This window comes from Gymnogyps californianus, chromosome 1, assembly GCF_018139145.2.
Source record: "Gymnogyps californianus isolate 813 chromosome 1, ASM1813914v2, whole genome shotgun sequence".
NCBI lineage: Eukaryota > Metazoa > Chordata > Aves > Accipitriformes > Cathartidae > Gymnogyps > Gymnogyps californianus.
The window spans coordinates 59,613,974-59,630,850 of NC_059471.1; the positions used below are offsets into that span (position 1 = coordinate 59,613,974).

At 38.5% G+C, this 16,877-nt stretch overlaps 1 protein-coding gene across 2 annotated transcripts in view; it reads left to right on the forward strand.

Moving 5' to 3' along the window:
- PCCA (propionyl-CoA carboxylase subunit alpha) overlaps positions 1–16,877 on the forward strand; it is a 305,187-nt gene that overhangs the window by 117,798 nt on the left and 170,512 nt on the right. For both annotated transcript variants that reach the window (XM_050915340.1, XM_050915341.1), the window contains one exon: positions 6,709–6,859. In XM_050915340.1, coding sequence (XP_050771297.1) covers positions 6,709–6,859 — 151 coding nt within the window. The remainder of the gene's footprint in view (positions 1–6,708; positions 6,860–16,877) is intronic.

The window sequence follows — 16,877 nt, forward strand, 5'->3', positions numbered from 1 at the left end:
ATGTGTTCACCAGCTGGGATGGGTTTACCATTATTTTATAGCACAGAACTATGTGATGCAACAATTTAGGAAGTGAGGAAAAGCACATAATTTAAATGATGTTTACAGGCAGCATATAAGTTAATGTTGGATCATAATTGTGGGACTGACACTGTTTATCACCTAGATTTTAAATTAAAAAACAAAGTTTAAATCTATGGATACAAACCCACTAATAAATGCTTAAATAGCTTTTGTTGCTTCTTGTAGTGCTTGTGGATCTCTTAGAAGCCTTATGCCTAAAGATCTTACTATGTTTTTGTTTCTGAAATGTGAAGGCTTCAGGTTCTGATATAATATGTGTGTGCATATATATATATGCGCACCTAAGCACTTAAGAGAGGAGAGTCTTTTGCCTGAGGAGTACATGTAAGGTGTTGCCTGCCACTACTGCCTGCTCATTCTCTGTGCCTGTGGTCAATTAAAGGGAGTGATAGGTCTTTCTCTCACCAGCCAACTGTGATCAGATATTTCTTTCATCAGAGATATCAGCCTTTTAACTTTCTTGGCCTTCTCTGTTGGAGTTGGCAGTAAGTTTTCTCATCCCTTTCTATAACTCTACAAAAGAGTGCGGGCAAGTCAATAGCTTCCAAAATTTGGCGTGAAAACTCTTCTTCCTTCTTGTTGTTGAATGTTTTAGACTCTGCCAGACCTCGACTGACAGCTTTAGAAGCCTTATCTGCCTTACAGCCACTTGCAGTTAGCTGCAGAATCCATTTATTTACAAAAGGTTACAAGACTGTTGTAGGTAAGCAGGGCACTAACCTCTGTGAGACACCATAGAGACCCTAAAGCCTGAAGTTAGCCCTTCTTGTGAATGCTGTTTCAGTTAGTCTCAATGATTAATGACTCCTGGAAACACCTTTTCTTGTACATCTGGGTGGAGGAAATATGAAGTCCTCAGTAGTCCTTTTTTTCTCCTATTTTAAATGGTAGCTGCTGTTAAGAGCTCTGAGATAGGTTGAAGCTTTTTTTTTTTTTTTTTCCTTTCATGAAGCCCAGGAGATAGGGATGCTATGGGCTAAAACGTTTAGTTGTCTTTTGTACAATTTAGGGCTTTTGACTCTGGCCTCTTCTCAAGCCTCTTGGTTTACTTTTTTGCTGTGATGATGCTTTCCTAAGTATCTAGTTTAAGAGACTGATTGTTGAGGGCCTTTTGGCTTTGAGAATAATTGCTATGATTTTCTTAAAGCTGAGTCTGCAGCTGTTGAACTTACCCTTATGGAATCATTTTGTGTTTGAATGTCCAGTTTTCCTAGAGAAGTTCAGTGTCTTGTAATTAAAAAAAAAAAAAAAAAAGTCTCTCTTGAGGAGAGGAAGCTCTTTAGTTCACACCTTGATGAGGTTACAGTATTCAAGGGAGCCCTGGTGTTCATGGTGGTCAATCCCTTGGTTTCAAATAGGAGACCAATGAACTTTGCTTATACTCTTTTAACAGTCAGTTGTCCTACTCTGTTCTGGGAAGCACAGACAATAAGACGCATCTGATCATTGCCAGTTTTTTACTTAGTGCTGGGCAAATTTAGTGCTATGCAAAACTTACAGTGATTTACAGTAATTTTCTTTGCTTCTAGCTTCACACCTTTTTGGAAGATGCTGTTGGCTTCTCATTTCACCACAGAGGCTGAAATTTAAACAGATGAATAACATTTAATAGTCTGTTATTGTTCCTTCGTTCAGTGTTTGTTCCTCCTCTGCCCAAACTCTTCTCTATTCATGTTCAGAGACAGTTGCTATGAGACGGTATACTTTGGCAAGAAAAAATGTGAGGATGTGGTTGTATTTTCCTGTCTGCTAGAGTGATTAATAAGGGATTCTTCCCCATGTGGAGAAACAAGACCCATAAGCTTATCAGAAAATCCATTGATCTTTTAGGATCAATCTAAAGTAAATGGATCAATGGAAAGTAAATATACAAGAGTCTTAGCTGACTTGCTGTTCAACAACTGGAGCTCAAAGGAGTGCTCCTAAACTTCACTTTGGCAAGCGCAGGTGTCCTATCTAACCATTTCAGAACCTGTTAGAAGCTTTTTAAAGCACTTTAACTTTTGCCTCACCACTTGGGTGAAGGAATGGCTGGCTGTTCAGAGGCACTTGGCTATCTGTACTATTTGATGCCCAAAGTTAAGATTATGGAATGTTGGTATGGAGAAGTGCCACGCAAAGGCCCTTCCACTCACTGTGATCATCCAACACTATCCTTTGCTGAAGTAGTCAAAGAGATTAAACATTTGATCCTTCATGGAATACCATTTAGAATCATAGAATCATTTAGGTTGGAAAAGACCCTTACGATCATCGAGTCCAACCGTTAACCTAGCACTGCCAAGTCCACCACTAAACCATGTCCCTAAGCACCATGTCTACGCGTCTTTTAAATATCTCCAGGGATGGTGACTCCACCACTTCCCTGGGCAGCCTGTTCCAGTGCTTGACAACCCTTTCAGTGAAGAAATTTTTCCTAATATCCAATCTAAACCTCCTCTGGTGCAACTTGAGGCCACTTCCTCTTGTCCTATTGCTTGCTACTTGGGAGAAGAGACCGACACCCACCTCTCTACAAGCTCCTTTCAGGTAGTTGTAGAGAGCGATAAGGTCTCCCCTGAGCCTCCTTTTCTCCAGGCTAAACCCCAGTTCCCTCAGCCGCTCCTCGTAGGACTTGTGCTCTAGACCCTTCACCAGCTTCGTTGCTCTTCTTTGGACATGCTCCAGCACCTCAATGTCTTTCTTGTAGTGAGGGGCCCAAAACTTCACACAGTATTCGAGGTGCAGTCTCTAACTATCATATCTCACAATGCTGAGCTTCAGGACACTATGTGTTAAACCTTCTCTTTATGTTTTCAGGCTTTTCCTGGACAAGTAATGACAGAACAGCGCCCTGCCATTGTATTCTGTACTAGCATGCAAGATCCATATTAGCATCCACAGTGAGCAAGTCCTTAGAATTTGCTAGCTGCCTGCTTGTTCTCCTCTGTTGTCTCCACTTTTCTCCAGTGATTCCATGCCCTTTGGGTTAAACCTTAGCATCCAAGACTTTCAGAATAAGGTGATTCTTAGGACAGTCTGTCAACAATTTCCCAAAATTTCCCTGAGTTTCATCTCAGGCAGGAAATAATTTGTTTATTATGGTTTTTTTTGTTCCTAGCTGCATACATTCAGAGTTGAGACTGCCTTATCGATCCTAGATGTTAGTTTTGCAGTGTCTTTTTAAATTGAAAGATGTTCCTTCAGTTTCAGTTCAAAGGACAAAAATGTTTCTTTCTATTTCTGCATGTGACAGAAAGATCTAAGAGGCAGGAGATTTAAAAGGGAGGCTAGTTTACTAGTAAGTGACTGCATTAGAATGCAAGTGAAACAGTTAAACTATATTTGTGACCTTTTTGCTTGCTCCATTGTTAGCTTCTCTCAGGAATGTTTCTGTCCTTGGAAGGTGCACAGAGAGCAACTTCTTTCACTTTCTCCAAGCACTAAGCTCTCTCTGAAAGATCTCAGTATGATGCCAAGTACTTCAGGATCGTATTCCAGATTAACTGCCAAGGTGCTACTTGAAGCCACCGACAATTTGAATGAATGTATATAGGCGAGAACTTAGCAAAAAGGTGTGTTATTGAACTAGGCTCCATTTACAAGTTCTCCTTAGAGTTGTGCTGCATGTAGGTATATCAGAGTCTACATTTCCTATCACTCTGTCTAGAAATCCTTGAAGGATTTGGAGTTCGGAGAAACAGCGAGCCTGTTCTGTTTGTGACTGTGTACGTGATTCATAGGTCAGCACAGTTTAGATGTGGGGGCAAAACTGTGTTCTCGGATACTTTAGCATATTTATGCCTGTGGTGTGGTAGTACATAATAGATATCTCAAAGGAGAATGTTTTTTGTAGGTAAGTAATTTTTTAAAAAAAACAGTATGCCTAACTGTTTCCTAAGAGCAGGAAAGCTGACCTTGACATTTAGAAAATGAAGGTACTGTTCTCTCCCAGCGTAGTGGTATCTTCAGAGGAAGCGTAAATGTTATTGATGATTTTTTTTTTTTTTTTGTCTAAGCTGAGCAGTAGATTTCCACTGACAGTATAACTCTCTGTGCTCTTCAAAATCTCAACCTTATCTGTGAGTGAAGGTGGTGGAGATATTTTGGGAAACATTATCTGATGAACTAGAAGTGGAGAGGTAACGTCTTGCCCATGTGGTTCATCTCTCTGGCTGTAGAAACAATGGAACAAACCAATTGTATTGTCTTTGATCAACTTTACAACAGCTTGAAGAAGGTCTTATGAGTGAAATGTCAGGTCTGATTTTTTTTTTTTTTTGATGCTTTTATCTTGTGAATCTTTTTTATTTTGCAGCCTTCGTGCTGCCATAGGAGCTATTTGGTCGAAAGAATAACAGGTATATGTGTGAGAAAAAGATTTGAGGTCAGGTTTAAAATGCTGTGTTTTCAAGTGATGCCTAATTAGATTGGAGAAGAGTTATTTCAGTTGTAAAAGGTGCATTGTTAAAGAAGGGAGAAGCAATGTATACAAAAGGTAAAGTAGTAGAGGGGAATAGGAAAACTTTGGTTGATTAACCTAGCTGATTGCAAGGATGATCCAGTCATTTTAGAGCATAAAGCTTAATCACGTGGCAGAGATCAAGTTTAGCATTGTGACACCTCTCTTCCATTCTTTGGCTACAGCAGGAGGTGAACAGAGAGATCTGAGCTACATTTAACAAACATAGGGAAGACAGCACTATAATAAAGCGGGGTAACTCTCTTTCATCCATATGAGAAGTGATAATGGTTATTCTAGAAATGGAGTATGAAGCTGATATTGAAAAGGTTCTGTTCTTCATAAGTCACTCATTGACCTTTCATGATCAAACCCCTGCAGAAACCCCAAATTGAATTATAGATTGTTGATTTTGTGTAATGTATTATCCTCTTATTGAATCACAATAAGAAATATTATGAGACTCTTTTACATTACTAGTGCCTATTTTTGATAGATATGACACAGTTTTACACATCTTCTGTTTTTTCCTTTGATCTGGTGTAGGATCTGATAGCTTTCTTGGGATCAGACTTGATTTCCTTTTCCTGTTGATCCCATTGTTTGCCAAGAAAGAAATTTTTTCCTAAATTCTGAAAATGCCTGCCCTACTATCCATCAGAATCTGCCTGTGTGGGCATTGGAAGGATGGAGGTGCTAAGTAGCACTTTTCCGGTAAAGAAGAGGATTCCGTTGTCTCCCAGTTTGCCTAGATATTTCCTCACTTTTTGTGTCATGTCAAATATGGTTTGTTGTGGCGGAAGTCTCTAGCTCTTCTCTGAGTTCAGGTCTCAGTGAAAAACCTCGTAGTAAGTACTGAAAGATAAGTCCTGACCCAGCACTGGCTTCTGTCTGAGCGCAGTCCTGGGCCCCAGATGGAGCTTCACTGACTTTGATGGGGCCACTTCAGATACGTGGAGGCTCCTGATCGCTCCTTTGCGGAATTAGGACTCACTCTTGAGGACACCTCAAGAAATACATAACATTTGGTATTTTCGTTTTAAACAGTAACTTCGAGGTAAGGTAGAAATGACTTCCTATTCCCTTAAAAAAGTACTTTTAAAATGATAGCTGAGTTATATGCCTAATGTAAGTCACTGCAGAAATATAATAAGCATATTTATAAGCTCATATAAGATGAACAGCTGCATGTTGTCTTTCATTGAAGGACATTGTATCAGGGTGAGGGGCAACCAGTTTCACAGCTTTGATGGAAAGCCATGGAAATTTCTCTAGCTCTAAATTAACAATCTGCATAGGTTAACCTAAATCTGAATTTGCAGTACAGAGGAGAGTAACAAGCAGAATATATACCTTCCCGAGTCTTTTGATTCACTGGACCAGTGGACGTGGTATGTTGCTCTTCTAGAATGAGAAGGCTTGGCATTTAGGCAGTGTTTGCAGTGGCTCCCAAGGTGGTAGCTGAGCTGCTCTTTGGGTGCCCTTGAGTGTGTCCAGGATTTGTGGAATTAACAAACATGGATAACTAGTCTTTAGCTTACAGGTAAAGCTGAGAGAGGAAATAGAAGATATGAAGGTTTTAAGTCATGATATTGTTGACGGTGTTTTAGTTAAATTCGACGAATGCCCAAATTTTCTTCATTGCAATTTTACTCTCATAAGCCTGAATAAATATTTCATTAATTTCCAAAACTTCTTTATTGTATAGAATATCAATGAAACGGCCATGCTGTTTTAATTCAGAGTCAGAAAACAAATTCCCCTTAGACCTTCTGTCTTGTATTTTGGTATTCATATTTCCATTGGATGGATTTTTTTAGTTACAGTTTTTTTTCAAATAGATATGCCTTCTAAAATATCATGGATTTGTATGTATTTGTTTTCATTTAACTTGCAGTATTATAGATCTCAGTGTTCTAAAAAAGTTGTGTTCTGTTATTTTATATTTCAGAGAATACTGTTTTTTGTCCTGAATTTCCTGTACATTAGCAGTAATTGCAAGGCATGCAGTATATCTATTTAGGAGCAATATAAATGTAAAGGCATACATTTGACAGTCTTGACATGCTTTCATAACTTAAATAATGATGCTGTCTTATTTTGGTGGTAGTTTAAGCAGAAGATGACATTATTATTATAATTATTTTTTTTAACTAAAGAAAGGCATTGTTTCTGTATTGTAGCACTTTTCTAGACCCTGAAACTCGAAGAGCAATGGGAGAACAAGCAGTTGCGCTTGCCAAAGCAGTAAAATATTCCTCTGCTGGAACAGTAGAATTCCTTGTGGACTCCAGTAAGAATTTCTACTTTTTGGAAATGAATACTAGACTTCAGGTAAGAAAAACAGCTCTACAGATTTAGAAAAGTGTTATTTAAAAAAACAGAACATAACCTCCTTCCATACTTAGAGGTCTGCTCCTGCAAAGACTTACACATAACTAAGTTGACGCATGTGAGTACTTCCCACTGAACTTAAAAGATCTACTCACTTAAATAAGCCTGCATATACAAGCCTTTGCAGCAGCGAGCCCTTGCACAGCACTCAAGTAAGCATTCAGAGCTTTTGCTCTTTGTTACACTTGACCTAAAGACCTTGCAAGAGGTCACTGTTAAGTGCCACTGTGAGTTCACAGTAAGTGGCTAGCCACTGTGCTCTGATGCTTTTCCCCACTGGTCCCTGAAGTTTCTTTGTTATTTTTTATACTTTGATGATCACTTACTGAGTTTCTCTAGGAGGGCGATTAAAAGTATATGTGTATATCAGCAATAAAAACACTAGCAATCTGCATATGATTGAAACTGTGACTGGAATGCACCTGTGTAAAAAGCATGCTGACATGGTGTAAGATTTTTGTAACATCTCATGTGGTCAGTAGTAGATGTTAACAATGTACACTGCAAATGAATGGACAAACAGTGTTTTATGGAAAACCCCCTCTGCCTCTTATTTGACTGTTATAATGCATTTCTGGTCATAATCTAAGAAAACAGGCATATAACTTGAAGTCATTCTCAAAGACGGGAAGAAAGTTCAACTTGTAAGAAAGTAAATTCCATCGTCTTTATCCTCCTTTTCTCACTTTGTTAAATAATGCCAGAAAGACTGAAATGTGGAATCAAGCAACAGAGTGATTAGCGTCTTATTCTGTTTTAGCTACATTTCATTAGGGCTTTGTCCTGCCTGCTGCTTGTACAGGTGGGCAGTGATAGAGCATAAAGAGATCCTCATAATTCTGACAACTTTGCATGACTTTGTATAACGGCTGGGTAAATTTATGCTTTGGGTAAAGAAGTGAGAGAGGATTTGGAGTACGAAAGGGGGGATGAGGATGTTGCAATCTTCCCCTGTGCCAGGGGAAGACTGCTGGCAAAATTGGCCTTGCCTTGCAGGGCAGCAGTGTTTTAGGAATTAGTCATGACAGTTATACTTCACATGCTTTTGCTAGGAGTTTGCTAGGCACAATCTGATCTACCTTTGGTTCACTTAGAGAGGGTCGTGGTTAATGGCAATGTATAGTTCATTAAAATATTATAAAGAATTTCTATCTCTTTGGTCATATCTTTTACACTTTTCCCAATCTTGTAGTTTGAGAGAACACTTTAGTGACTTTCCACATTTTTGTTTACATAGAAGAAAATTAATTTATGGTTTTCTGCATAACCCACCAGAAGTTCAAAACCATTTCCTTGCTGTAGTACATTATTGTTCATCAATTCCAAAATGGAATTAGCGATGGAATATCCTTGGAGTTGATTCTTTTTGAGATTTGTTTTTAAGATGTTATCTTTGCTGTGTTGTGGTGTCTTCCCCCTGCAATGCATAGTGGTAAGTGTTCGAAGTCCTAAACCTTAAGCTTGCTTAATTGTAGAGGTCTCCACATATGCAGTAAGGCGGCTTTCACAATTCCATCTTTAAGGACTTTTAAAGACTCCGTTTGAAATATAGCCTAAGCAGTTTGACAATCCCCTATAATAGAAGACTCATTCTTTCCAACTCTTAAAGAAATTTACTAATCCTAAATTACAGTACTTGTGTAGATATTCTCCAATTCCTCTATCCTGACTCTGTATCATCTCTAATTAGCATTTCAGCTTGAGGCTGGAGAGTAGTAATTTTCTCTGATTCTTCCCCAGGCTTACCCGATTGATCTGTCACTTCTCCCAGGTCTCAAGCTTTACTTTCCGTTCAGCTAACAGTTATGCAACTAACATCTCGTTCTTGCTCCCTTCTATTAAGAGCCAAACATAGAAACTCTAATGAAGCTTGTCCAGATTTAACTTCAGAACCAGGAGAGTCTCCAGATGTCCCTGTATTGCTTTAGCCTTTTCTTTTTGCATCTCCTAACTGCGAACAGTGGCTAACAGGCTCACTTGCCCTGTTTTTGCTGAACACTCCACAGCTGGAAGAACTTTCCTAAATGGTGGACATCTGATCCATAAATGATGCTCCTAAGGTCTTTGTCAGTGTGCATTACAGACACAGCTACCTGTCAGCAGCATCAGAACTTGTCTACTAAATTATGCAGTTTCCTGTGTCTGTTTTAACATTTCAGCAATCTCTAATCAGATCACTGTAGCCTTTTCACTTCAGATACAGACTTCAGAATATACTTGTGTAAAGCTAGCTAAACCGTGTCCAATACTTTGCATTGTCTGCTGATTTCTCCCCTCCCTCCCTTTGGTGTATCTGTCAGATATCTTCCAGTGTTTTTGGTAAATTATTTTGCAGTAATTGAGATTTGTATTATTATTTGGCTGTCTTTTTGGGGAACTCTTTGGGACTATACCTTTTCTGCTATATAGTTCTGCAAAAAAGTATAAGTAGCACCTTACAGGAAATTTATATTTTATTTAATTTTTGTGTTAAGTGTTGCTGCAATACAATATGAGGTTGGCAAGTGAAAAAAGTTGGTGAATCAGCTCCATTGTCTCTTGTATGCTACACAAATCTGTTACAGATGTTTCACTCCCTCCAAGTGAGTCAACTAGAATGATTTTATTCTTTGCTGTTGGCAATGTACTTTTTGTTGTATCTGCTGCTCTACCATCTTTCAGAGGCTAGCCGATAAATATGAGACATGAGATTGGATAATTGCATAGCAAAACTAACTATTCTTGCTTTTCACAAGAAAACATGGAAATGTCTGCCCTAGCAGCTACAAGAGAATTTCTGTACATTGTCTTTTAGGGCACTTTTGGAGTTTTCAGGCAGCTACCATTGTTAGGATTGTTCAGGCAGACCAGATGTTGAATATCTGATTCTTTATAGCTGCTCACCCTGTGTTGTGCTTTGTGTTACCTAGTTGTCATCAGCGTAATCAAAGGCAATCATAGTCCAAAACAGCGAAACAAGAGCTTTGAAATAAACAAAAAGTTTCTAACCCCTTAGATTGATAGCCTTTTTAACGTCCAAATTGTATCAAAATCTCCTTATCACACTACCATCAGAAATGCTGGCTCTCACCAGGAAAGTCTCTTCTGCTTTTCACTGAAAGACTAGAAATGTTCCTCTTCAACTCCATATGAATAGAGTCTACAGTCTGTAGGTAAAGAATATCTGTTAACATACGGGTGTGCAGTGTGGCTGAGCTTCTTACATGTGAATCAATGGGTGACAGCAAAGGGAAAATACCACATATTCTAGAAGTTTGTAGTACCTTGAAATGAGAAGCATCTCTTGGTGGCTTGATGAGAACTGAGAAAAGTGCAACGAGCAGTGTGAAGAGAGTACTTACCCTGAATACAGTTTGTACGTCTGTGTCTCAGGTCTGTGCCTAACCTTCTGCCTCCCTCACGCATTGTGTGATTTAAATAACAAGTGAGCACGCTCTTCCTCCTCAAAACATGACCAAATTTACTTAGAGTAATCTGATTGAAAAGATCATTTGTATGGACTGTCTTTCAGCATGGTGGAGTTGAGAAATAATGGTAATTTGAGTAGCAGTGTGTTTTCTCCTCATGTGACAGTTTGAATATTTTTGTCATAACTTTTTAGGGAATAAAAGTTAATTTTGTGGAATACTCTGTTGATGTGTTTGTAAGAGACTTATTGAAAGCAAATGGCATATCTGTATGTTTTTATTATACAGTTAATTGTAGTGAGAGTATTTATTTTTTGTAAATGTTTTCAAGTTCTTTTTAAGTAACTTGATTCTAAGGCATAAGGCGAATGTAAATAAACTTCCATACACCCATAAAAACATTAGCCAGTGTTAAGATTTTTGTTCATCACTTTCAGTGTTTTCGTCAGATTTTACTGACCTCTGGAAAATGTTATATTCCAGAGCTTTGTCTTTGTACAAAATGGGCTGTGCCTGGTATAAAAGACAGAGGAAGAATTTTTACATGCAACATGTCTTTTTCTACCTTCCTTTTCATCTGTTTGTCCACTCATGAAAGTATAAAAAGCATGGTTGGGAAACGTGTAGAAGTATGTAGAAATGCTGTTAGTGATTGTCTGGAGCTCCACTGCTTATAAACTCCTGGTTCTAACAGTCTCTTAACGGTATCTGTATTCTGTTGCACATCATTAGGCAGCACCTGCTACACGTTTGCTCAGTGAAGGAGAGAAGTGCTGGAAAATATTGCAGCTGCACTATATAAACAGTAGCAGCAAAATATAAATAGCAAAGTGATGAGCTGAGTCTGGATTGCCAGCTAAAACCACAGAGAGCTGGTGACTTTGGTATCCATAGCAGACCCAGGGGACGGCAAGAGGTGGTTTTGTTGTCTTGGTGTGTGTAACTACCTGGAGGATGAATTGTGATAGGTGGGCAGGAGTATGGGAGCAGCGAAAGGGGCTGTCAGGAGTTAGAGGAGTAGATTTCTACAAAGTCTGAATGGCGGGATTTCAAAGTAAAGTCTCAAGTGACTGTTTCTGCTGTTTGCTGAGACTCTTCATATTTCTTAATACTGGAATCTTGTTTTACTGTGACACTTTGCTTCAGTCATTTTAAATAGGCTAACGAACAGTGTCAGATGGTAAAGACTTTCAATTGCTGCTAACCTGGGCTGAATTTGAACTACTGACCTAAAGGTGAAAGGTCTCTTATCCCATTACCAATCCCCTAAGCCCACCAGAATCCATTCTGCACACAGTTTATACCAGCTGTTCATGGCCATTTTTAGAACCAAAAGAAAAGGTGATTTTGCTGCCAAACAACACTTCTTCACACAAGAGGGTCAGCCGACAACAGTTAACCAGATTTTTGCCACATTCTTGCCTCCTAATGCAACTTCCATTATGTAGCTGCTGGTTGTCTGCTTTTCAGGCTTCCCAAAAGAACTACAGAAAAGCATTGCTAATTGTTGTTGACAGAAGAGAATGACATTGTTTGTGTAAGTCATTGAATCTGAAAGATGCCATTAACAGTGCTGCTGGGGCACGGAGTGATATCTTAGAGACATCATTACCACATAACTATCATAGAATACTATTAACAAACTAGAGAAAAAGGAGGCTCCCCTCCATTTTTAGTAAGTAGAGAAACAAAAGATCGTTCTTCAAAGGGTACATTAGTTTCTTTCCTTTGATGAATTTGATGTGAAGAAAACCAAAGAATAGCTGCAGTGTGACCAGAGCCACCTTGAACGAAGTACTCTGAGAGGGCTTTAATACTGCTGCTAAATACAGTGAAAGCAGGAATTGCATCTTTAGGAAAGAAAGTGTAGGTTTTGTGGGTGCAAGTTTCTTTATTTTCTTATGTGAAGTATGTAGTGGAAAGGAAATTGTGTAGAATTACTGAATTGCGAGATTTTTTTTTTTTAAGTGCAGGGTGTTAATTGAGAAAGTTATGTTGAAATTGTGAGCTAAATAACTTGTTGGTATAAAATGTATGCTGTTTGTTTAAAACACAGAAAAGACAGATTCAGTATTCATAGCCTACGTAAGTGATTTCTTACCTGTGTCTGTCCAGTACAATAAAGAAACAAATACTTGCTAAGAAAAATTGAGAAAACTGAATCAATGATTATTGGAAGATAACTTCCTATGAGGAAGTAGATTAAATATTTTTTCAAAGTTATTATATGCTATGATTAAAAAATTAGTTGGTACCAAATATCTGTGCATTAGTTTTTATTTCTGCAACATCTTACTTTGGAAACAATAAAAGAAGTCTACCTGAGCATCTTAGTTGATGAAAATTTTTGTAGTTCTGGTTGCACCCAGTTCTTCGATCACATACTAATAAATCAGAAAATAAACAGCAACTGTTATTATATCCTGTGTCTATAGAAAAGGACAACATAAGAGATTGCCTGTTATGTATTCCCATGTGCTTTCCATTCATTCTGTACATTAATCCAAACACTGTCTATTCTCCAGCAGCCTTTCTGAAAAGCTGTTTTTTACTATGTGATCCCAAACTCCATATACACGTGAACTACTTTGCAGAAAGAAGATGTGACCCCAGAGTGCTCCTGCTCATAGTAGTCAGGAAGCTGGCAAGCCTGAAGAACAGAACATGTGTGCACCTCTGTTGCTGTTCAGTTCTCCGAAATAGAAACCAGGCTTACTGAAATAAAGGGGGTTGAGGAGCATCTTAAGTTGGTGGGTTTGGGTCAATTGATACTGGATTTGGCTGCAGCAGAAAAGCCCGTTGGGACTTCAGGTGAATCATGTTTCCTGGAAACTGAGGTGTATGTTGAAAGTTAGTTTTGAGATTATTTATCTGAATGTAAAGGAGTATATGACACCAGCTAGGGACTTACAGTAGTAGGGGTGACATAGGCTGTAGTTTTAAGTCTACTGAAATATAGATTTTCTTGGCCACTGTGGTCTGCTTGAATGTTCCAACTGGTGTGTGAGTAACTTGATGCCTTATGCACACAAGGGAAAGAGAGCAATCTGTGAGAGTATCTAGAATTGTTTGCTATTAGATCTGAGCACCTTGATGGTCTTGAGAAAAATGTGTCCTGAAATTATTCCCCTGAATATAAGGGGAGCAGTTATTGCTAATTTAACTCTTAGCTCCAACTGTTCATAAAAACTGCATGACTGTTTTTGTAGCTGTGGATGAACCCCAGTATGGTAAAGCTTTACGACTGTTGGCAGTCACAGAACAGGAGGAGAATTAACAGCTTTCTCCGTACTGTTCTGGGGACGGACGCTAACTGGACTGCGATGTTGGCAGGCTCCCCTAGCTCTTTTGTACCTGCTTCACCATCTATAAACTGGGACTTAGTTATTATTTTCTTACAAACTTTGCCACTAGTGTCTCTTGCTGTATAAACTGGAAGAAGCTAGGGAAGCAAAAACACTTGTAATGCTCACAGGGAATCTGATTGCTGTGAGATGTCTGAAGAAGAGCCGATCCAGTATGAAGGGGAAGCACTTTCCCTTTACCCCATATGGATATTGCTGGCCATAACAGGTATGGCTTTGTGGACTTGAAAGCAGGAATATAAGTGGCATTTTTCAGAGAAAGAGGTGTGTGTGTATCACAGAAAGTGGGGAGTAAGACTTTTTAAAGGAGGTATGTATTGTACTTAAGTGCACTGAAATGATGACTTGTTATAAATTGTTTATGACCAGACTTGGTATAAGTAAAGGAACTCGTAGTAAAGGTGATACTTTAGGCATCTAACTAATTGAGAGTCGTTGCTGATCAATTTTTCTGCTTGTCCTGTTGAGAATAAGGTACAGCTGCCTTGATATAGCTATGATCTGTAGATTGCTTGCTGCAGACATGTCTGGTTTTGCCCTTTGTGTTAAGGACAGATATAATGTGTGAATTTACCCGCTATGATATAACCATACCACCATTGGCTCTTACCTTGTTGACTGGCGCTTCATTGGCAATATCTTGGATCAGCTGACTACAAAATTGAGCATGGCCCAAAGCTAAAAGAGTTGATCAACTGAGTGTGATTCAGCTCCGTTTGTGAGCATACTTGCATTCGTCTCTTTAAAAATTTAGTCCTTGACTTAGTGTCCATAAAATGACAAGTAAAGGCTGTTGATGGAGAAGAGGTATAGCATAAAATTAATAGAAGAAAATACAACAGGCAGGCAAGACAAGAGTGACACCTGAAGTAGAAGGCTGAAAAGTAAAAGGGGAAAGCATTTAAAGCCTAGCTTTTAAAGTGATTTAAAAATAGATGCAACAATTACCTTAGTGAAATAGCTTCAACAGTTATTGTAGAGCTTTCATAAGTAGGGAATGATGATGTCTGTGTTTTCTTTTTTTGGGAGGGGAGTGAGAAGAGGGGTCTAATTTCTTCGCTTCTCCTACCCCCCGTCCTTCCTTGCTTTGTAGAAGATTAGAGCTTTAATTTCAGATCCTACATGTATCTCTCTGTGGGTGGATTCTTGCACCTCCAAAACCTCATTGCAGGGTGCTTTTTGAACCAGGATATGACATTACTGCTTTGTCAGTGTCCTTTTGTACTGTATGCTGAGGCATGTTCTGTATAATGCTAAAAATACTGACCCCCTCCTGCCCTCCCCTTGCCGAAAGAAAACTGCAAATGCTAAAACAAGTGCACTTTCAGCTGTGCACCTCGCTGAAAGGTTAGAGTTACAAATAAGTTAACCAGGATTTCAAGGTTAAAATTCTTTCCTACCCCATTTTGGTCATCTGATGGTCTTAATGTATACTAAAATGCATTTTAAATGTATTTGGTACTCTAAAATTAGTGATAGGATTGGTACTGTCTACATTATGCCTAAACAGCACTAGTTGAAGCACAGTCCGAAAAGAAAGCAGAACAACTTCTCCCCACCCCAAAAAAACCCTCAAAAAATTTTCCTCGTCATATTTTCTGAATGCTGTTTTGTGTGCAGACACAAAGGGAGTATTTTGAAGAAACAGAAGAAAATATTGACCAAGTCAAAGATCTGTATTGAAGAATGGATTAAATAAATGTTTGTGAGTCATAAGAACCAAACAACAAAAATATTTTTCTTTCCAGAAACATTCCATCCTATTTTGATCATCGACAATAAAGCTGAAAACAACAATGAAGCTATTGAATCTGGAATGCCAATTGCTATCCAAGAAAAATGACAGTATAACTAAATAATGCAAATATCTTTATAAAAAAAAAAAATTTGTATTTTAATTATCTGGAACGTTAGAATTCTAAACGTGTTCTAAACTTGAAGGTAATTTTTTAAAACTTAAATTCCAAAACAAGAGAATAAGTTCTGTTATCCAAATATGAATGTGTGATAAGTAACTTTCTATTAAAACTCATGGAGTTTTAATAGAAACTTCAAGTCTTAATAGAAATTGAATTGCTTCAATTTAACACTGCAGGATAGACACTGAGATGTTTCATAGATTCTCCAAATACTGTTATTAAGCTTGACATGCTGGAGAATATCATGTGTTAGGTAGCATCAAGATTGAATCCCAAAGGTACATCCTTAAACTGTATAATCAGATTCCCATTTCAATGTCACTTTTATCCTTCAAAGAATGGGTGCTTGTTTCAGTGATGATTTGTCATTAAAATTATGTCAAAACGTCTTAAAATGTTGTTGAAACTCTAAACAAACTCACAGCACACACAGGGCTAATTATGGATGCCATCTGTTTATTTTTACGAAGCTTTTTTCTTAAAGACCAAAGCATCTTCTTGTCCTGGTAAACCACGAGATTATTGTAATGACTAAATGTTTTCCTTAATACTAGTGTACTTGAAGGAAGAAAGACAAGTGGTTTGGTCACTGACCTTTTCCCTGTGTCACAAAATGTACGTGGTATGACATCTCATGATAGAGAAGCCATTGTGAAATGCGTTTTCTTAAGGTATTTTGGCCCTTGGAACACAAACGTTTTATAATAAAAATGGCAGTTCTGTCATAATTTCTATATGGAAAGTCTTACAGCTGTCTCTGAAGGACATGCTTTTAGCATGCCTGTCTTTTACTTCATCTATATGGTGCGCCCTCCTATCTTTGGGTGCTTTTTTACTCTACTATGTCTGGTTAAAGATTTTTTTAAAGTTAATAAGTGTGTCCATTTATATCCTCGTTTCAAAGAAAAATGTGTGTGTGTATGTGCGTATGCGCGCACATGTGTGCATGCTTGTACGCACATGCCGAGTTAGTGTGAACGACGGGTATTCCCATGGCAGCATCATCCAAAGCCGTTAGCAGCAATTTGCTGAGAGCGCAGAGTGACTCTGCTGGTCCAGCCCAGCTATTGTGCATGCTAAGCACTAAACAGATAAGTCTGGAGGGGGGAAAAAAAATTGAAGGATCCATCTGCTCATTTCTGCTACACTGCGCTGATGCAAGATTACGCTAATCTGGTTGCTTGTCAGGACAGGTTAGTGAAAGCAGGCGAATGGGTGAGATTTAGGGTAGGCTAGTTCTATGGAAAATTGTAAGCGGCTCCTGTAC